General features: G+C 52.0%; 1 protein-coding gene across 1 annotated transcript; it reads left to right on the top strand.

Moving 5' to 3' along the window:
- Positions 1-3,683: 3,683 nt before the first annotated feature.
- Positions 3,684-6,667, top strand: GJB5 (gap junction protein beta 5). Its single transcript, XM_039251747.1, has 2 exons — positions 3,684-3,765; positions 5,783-6,667. The coding sequence occupies exon 2, from the start codon at positions 5,810-5,812 to the stop codon at positions 6,629-6,631; it is 822 nt and encodes a 273-aa protein (XP_039107678.1). The 5' UTR covers positions 3,684-3,765; positions 5,783-5,809; the 3' UTR covers positions 6,632-6,667.

The following is a 6,667-nucleotide window of genomic DNA, read 5'->3' on the forward strand; positions in this document are numbered from 1 at the left end:
ACCCACCACCTGCTCAATCACCAACACGAGCAACCTGGGAACCACTGGGGGCTTCCTCCTACCTGCCCCCTGCAGCCAATCTGAACCCATACAGGCAGTGCTGGCTGTACTCATCAGCCGCTTCCCAGATCCATCCCTCCGGCTCCTCCCTTACCTAAATCAATTGTGATAACTCACCAGTCTCACATGCCTCTTCTCTCAAGCAGAGGGAGCTTTCTAAACATACAGTCGATCCTTATTATTCATGGATTCCATATTTAAGACTTCGTCTATTCACTAAAATGTATTTGTTTAACAACCTTCCCCCATAAATCAATACGCCTGGTGCTTTTGCAGCCATTTGTGGACATGCACAGAGCAGCCAAAAATTTGAGTCCCCGACGTGCACATCCCCAGCTGAGGCTGAACAAGCAACACTCTGCGACGTTAAATAAACGTCCTATTTGAGGGCGATTTAGTGCCACATTTTCTCATTTTTGTGCTTTTTGTTGGTGATTTTGCTGTTTAAACTGGCCCCTGAGGGTAGCAGCAAGGTGGTGGCCAGTTCCTAAGCACAGGAAGTCTGTGATGAGCCTTAGGGAGAAAACACGTGTGGTTCGATGAGCTTTGTTCTGGTGTGAATTACGGTGCTCTTGGTCATGAGGTTAATGGTAGTGTTTCAACAATATATATTAAATAGGGTGTCTTTAGGAAGAAACACACATAAAACAAGGTTAGGTATTGATCAGTTGATGAAAATGTGGCCAGAACCTGGAGGAACCTGACACTGCATTTCCCCCACGGGCAAAGTTTCAGTATTTGCTAATTCAGTGTTTGTGGCGACTTTATAGAACATAAGTACCATGAATAATGAGAATCAACTATACCAGTATGACCATGCAGCTTCCTTCCTGCCCTCAAGCCTCCCTCTGCACTAAAGGTAAATCCAAACTTCTTGGCACAGTGTTCCAGGGCTTTTCAGGGTCCAGACTATCCTTGCCAACCTTCCAGCCATCTTCTGGTGCTCCCACGGCCCCCCCCACTCCCAGGTCTCCTATCATCTTTCACGGAGTCCCTCTGTCTCAGAGGCCTCTCCTCCACGCCTCTTGGTGAACTCCTATACATCCTTCAAGACTGAACTTAAATGTTACCTTGTCTGGATCTCCCTCTGGCAGAACGTGACGCTCCCTTATAGCATTTGCCTTATAGCATTTCTCACAGTGTTGGACCTGATGCACCCATGTGTCTCCCCTCTCCCGGACTTGGTCATCATTTGGGGGGAAGAATGTAGAGGCGGACAGATATGTGTGAATTTTTGCAGGGTGCATGAATTTCAGACATTGTTCATTCAAAAAACATAAATGAGGCCTAACTTGGAACGAGGCACCATTCTAGGCACCAGGGGTAGAGCAGCAAACAAAATAAAGCACTGCCTCCTGCGTGTAACACTGTGCCCATAACTGTGACGTGTGTGCGTGTGCGCACATGTGCAGTTGCACTGTGCTTGCTGTGGACCTGTGCTATTTGTGGCTCCTGGACACACAGTGCATTGGATTCTGACCCCGTGTCACCTGCTCATAAAGAGCATCTTAGAAGTTCATTGAGACAACAGGCTACATCTGCCTGCCCAACCCGCCCCCCTCTCTCAGAGCCACTGAGTAGGCCGGATTTTGCTTTATTTTTATTTTTTTAATGTTTATTTATTTTTGAGAGAGAGAGAGAGAGCAGGGGAGAGGCAGAGACAGACACACACACACAAAGAATCTGAAGTAGGCTCCAGACTGTCAGCACAGAGCCCGATGCAGGGCTCGAACTCATGAACCATGAGATCATGGCCTGAGCCGAAGTCAGATGTTTAACCGACTGAGCCACCCAGGCGCCCCTGGGTTTTGCCTTTTTAACCCAAAGACAGCATTCGTCCACATGAGGTTTTCTCTGGTATGTCTGTCTCCCCCTCCTTTCTCTGCCTCCCCTACATCTTGGGGAGAAAAGGCATAGGAATAAGGACAAGGGGAGGAAGTCACTTTTTGTGAGTGCCCACCCTGTGCCAGGCCTGTGGGTGAGCTCAGTTCACACGCATCAGCGGTCTTCCTAAAGAGAGCTTCCTCGGTGCCAGAACTGTTCCAGCACCATGCCTCGATTAGCGGGTCAATCAGCGCACCAACCCTAACAGGTAGGTGATGTTACTGTCCTACTATGCAGATAAGAAACTGAGGCATCACATAGAGAGGAAGAGGCAGAAATAGGATTCGAGCCACGCACCCTGTACTCAGTCGCCGCACTGCATCGTGCTCACTGTCTCCACAGGACACTTCTCGTGGGCAAAAAAAAAAAAGTCTCACTGTACTTTGAAGAATAGGTTGTATGAGAGGTTTGGGCGCCTGGATGGCTCAGTTGGTTAAGTGTCCGGCTTCAGATCAGGTCATGACCTCATGATCCATGAGTTTGGCCCCACACTGGGCTCTGTGCTGACAGCTCAGAGCCTGGAGCCTGCTTCAGATTCTGTGTCTCCCTCTCTCTCTGCTGCACTCTGTCTCTTTCTCAAAAATAAATAAAGATTTTTTAAATTTTTTAAAATAAAAAATAAATTAAAGTACCAGAAGTAAGAATCAAATCCAGAGGGTGTCAGATTCCAGATGCAGGCGTGTATGGGCTCCAGATGCAGGGGTGTGAGGCCCAGAGATGCGCACGGGCTCACTCTTTGTCTCACAATTAATAAATAAACTTTAAAACAAAATAATAAAACAAGAGTTGGTGGAAAGGCTATTGCGTGTCGGGTTGGAGCTTGAGGGGGCTCTGTGTGTGTGTGTGTGTGTGTGTGTGTGTGTTGGGGAGGGGGTGGCTCTCTGCACAATCCCTCGTGCACCCAGGGTAGCAGCACAATGACTAAACTGGATTCCAGCAGGCACAGGATGATGGAGAAGGGGAGACTGGGCCCAGAAACCTGTTCCATGGCCTCTTGGCAGTCATGAGAGGCTGTGCAGCTGGTACTGGTCTTATCAGCTGGTAATCAAGGCCAAGTTGGGAGTTTCTGGGTTTCAGGGGCTGGTCTGCTTTATGTCCTGCTCACAGGTCCCTAAAAATGTCTATTGGTGTGGATTGATTGGTTTATTACGTGGAAAAGCTCAGTTAAGATCCACTATTCCAATACAGTCATGATGATGTGGAAGTTCAAGGCCGTGGAAGCCCAGAGATGAGGCCCTAGGCCACCTGGAATGACATAGTTGGGGAAGGCTTCTTGGAGGAGTACCAGGTGATGAGAAAAGTGAGGGAAGGGCATCCAAGGGTGGGCAAGGGATAGGGCAATAATTTGGGCTGGAGACGGCGTTTCTGAAGGTAACCGGAGCCATAAGGGTCGAGGCCCAAGAAACAGCATGGGGCATTCCTGGAGAAGGATGAGAAGGCAGGACGACCTCAGCTACTCGATCACAAGGCCAAGGATGAGCCGACAAGCCAAGAAGTAGAGTGGACCTGTGGCTCTCCCCTAAGAGGATGCCAGGATTCTGGGCTCAGCGCTCCGGGAAGAGTGAACCATGAGCCCTTAAGTTTCTGGGCTCCTCAGAGGCAGTCTGGGGAGGCTGGGGCCCAGCCAATGGCAGAGCCAGGCACAGCTCCGCCTCCTCCTAGGCCAGAGGCACACCCGGCTGCCTGCGGAGTGTGCAGGCTCCCTCCCAGGAAGGCTCCGTCCCAGCAAGGCGCTGCCCCAAACTCTCTTCCTGGTTCTGACATGAGTTCCAGCTGCCTCCGACTGCCAGCTGCCAGGAGCCTTGAGGAGTAGCCACTCGGGTAAGGTCACCTGTGTCCAGATGGACCCTCAGCATACCTGGCAGAGGGAGACGTCTCTGGTGGAGGGGCAAGCGAGGCAGCCTGGACATATGGGCCACCCTGGGTTCTGGTGGGAGAGGAACAGAGGGCTCCTCCCTCCTCTGCTCTGGGTTCTTTCTGCTCTTCCCCAGCCCCGAGCAAAGCAGGAGCCAGCGACTGAGTGGGCGAGGGGCTCCCAGGGGTGCCAGAGGCTGAGCAAGCGAAGCGGCTCTGCCTCGGCTTGCAAAGCCTCACCCCACCACACCCTGGGTGGGCTGGGCCCAGAGCCTCTGGAGACTGAGGCTGGAGCCTCCTCGGCTGTACCCTGTCAGGCCGCCAGGAGATCCTCCCACTTTAGGCAGGACTGAGCAAAGATAAGTTGATGATTCACAACCAAGTGGTAAGTGGTTTCAACTGAAGAGCTGAGAGACAGGGTGGGAGCAGAGACACCTCTAGCCTCCCTTACCTGGCATCCACCTGGTGGAGGAGAGGGTGGGCACAGACCAGATGGGCAGGCAGCTTCCTGCAACTTAAGGAAAGGGGTCCAGGACCCCAGGGTGTGATTCAAGTCCCAGCTCTGCTGCTTCCGGGGCATAAATATGAGCAGATTAATTAACCTCTCTGTGCTCCACTTTACTCATCTGTAAAATGGGAATAAAAAGATAGCACACCCTTTTATACTATATTGGCTCATGCAAAGTGCTCAGCACAGTGCCTGGTGTTGTGTAAACACCCAATAAAAGTTGCCTCTTATCACAACCCTGCTCTCTAGCGGATCCCACAGGCGGTCAAGACAGGGGAATGACCAGTGCTGGAAAGGGCACCAGGAACCCCTTAGAGCAAGAGGCTGTGCCATTTCCCTGAGGCCCTTGGGGATCCCAGCAGGTGAGACCACAGGGCATGGGTGTCAGGGAACCACCCCCAGCCCAGGAACCAGGCCGAAGAATTCCAAGAGAGCAGGCGGGCACCCCGCACTACGGATGGCAGTCAGAGTCCCTAAATGGAGTTAAATCTGCTGCCTGTGGGTTTATCACTCCAAACTCACAGTGAAACCGGCCAGAGAAGAATTTCCCATTTTGCCATCTTAATAAGACTGTTCCATACGGTGATTTAAAAAAAAAAAAAGTTTCTGTGGTCAAAGGAGTTTGGGCAATGCTACATATTTCGTCCCCCTTTTGGAGATTCACAGCGTAAATGTATTAGCATGGTCAAGTGAAGGGACCTATTTAACTCTGCTGAACCTGAGTCTGCCTACCTTTGCTGAAGACAGAATCCTTCTCTCCCACTACTCCTGTTGCCAAACTATGGGCAGGGTTCCATGGAAACCCAGTTTGGGAATCCAAAGTACAGAATATACCAGGCTACTCGAGGAAGGCTATTGGATAAAGAGAACCATTGTCCCCTACTTGATCTTTCAGCCGGGTTGCCATTGGCCTTGCTTCAAGTGAGTTGCATTCGAGCAAGACATTGCCTGGATATTTGTTGAGTGTCAGACCAGATGGCAGTTTGGGGACAAGGCTCCAGCAGCTTCTCTGGCCCAATCCCCCAAGCCAAGGAAAGGGCAAAGGGCAGGTTCCCCTTAGGAGAGGCTAAGAGGAGAGAGCAGTGCTCAAAAGGAGAGAAGTCTTCCTGAAGCTCAGGCCCCTGAGGAGGAGGGCCAGGGCTGGGACAGAGCAAGAAGGCAGAGTGTCTCCCCTACTTAAGCCTTCACTCTGCAGGGAGGAAGGAGTGACTCCCCGGACCTACCTTCACACACTTTTATGGATAGGAGTTGGGTTCTGGATTTAATTAGCTGGGCTCAAATCCCAGCTCTGCACCTAATAATTGTGCAGTCTGTACAACCTCTAAACCTCAGTTTCCTTCATCTATAAAATGGGGGCAATAACAGAACCTAGCTCCTCTGTGGCTATGGGAATTAAATATGGATGATATATAGTATTTCTATAAGGTGCTCAGAGTGGGTATTTTAAAAATGTGGGGAATTATTATCATTTCCCAGGAGTAGCAGCCGACGCCTGGGTCCGCTATGAACTGGGGGGTCTTCGAGGGGCTCCTGAGCGGGGTCAACAAGTACTCCACAGCCTTTGGGCGAATCTGGCTGTCTCTGGTCTTCATCTTCCGCGTGCTGGTGTACCTGGTAACGGCCGAGCGAGTGTGGAGTGACGATCACAAGGATTTTGACTGCAACACCAAGCAGCCAGGCTGCTCCAATGTCTGCTTTGACGAGTTCTTCCCCGTGTCCCACGTGCGCCTCTGGGCCCTGCAGCTCATCCTGGTCACCTGCCCCTCGCTGCTCGTGGTCATGCACGTGGCCTACCGGGAGGCTCGGGAGAAGAAGCACCGAGAGGCAGTGGGGGAGGACGGTGGGCGCCTCTACCTGAACCCCGGCAAGAAGCGGGGTGGGCTCTGGTGGACGTACGTCTGCAGCCTGGTGTTCAAGGCCGGTGTGGATACTGCCTTCCTCTATGTGTTCCACTCATTCTACCCCAAATATACCCTGCCCCATGTGGTCAAGTGCCACGCAGCTCCGTGTCCCAATACGGTGGATTGCTTCATCTCCAAGCCCTCGGAGAAGAACATCTTCACTCTCTTCATGGTGGTCACGGCCGCCATTTGCATCCTACTCAACCTCGTGGAGCTGGCCTACCTGGTGAGCAAGAGGTGCCGTGAGGGTCTGGCAGCCAGGAAAGCCAGGGCCACAGGTGGGGGCCATCGCCCGGACTGTCCCATCTCTTCCTATAAGGAAGACGACCTCCTCTCGGGCGACCTCATCTATCTGGGCTCGGACTCTCACCCTCCTCTCTTACCAGACAGCCCACGAGACCATGTGAAGAAGACCATGCTGTGAGAGCCGCCTGGTCAAGCCTGGTTGGAAAGGGCCTGG

This window comes from Hyaena hyaena, unplaced genomic scaffold (genome assembly GCF_003009895.1).
Source record: "Hyaena hyaena isolate Hyena2069 unplaced genomic scaffold, ASM300989v1 scaffold_397, whole genome shotgun sequence".
Classification (NCBI taxonomy): Eukaryota; Metazoa; Chordata; class Mammalia; order Carnivora; family Hyaenidae; genus Hyaena; species Hyaena hyaena.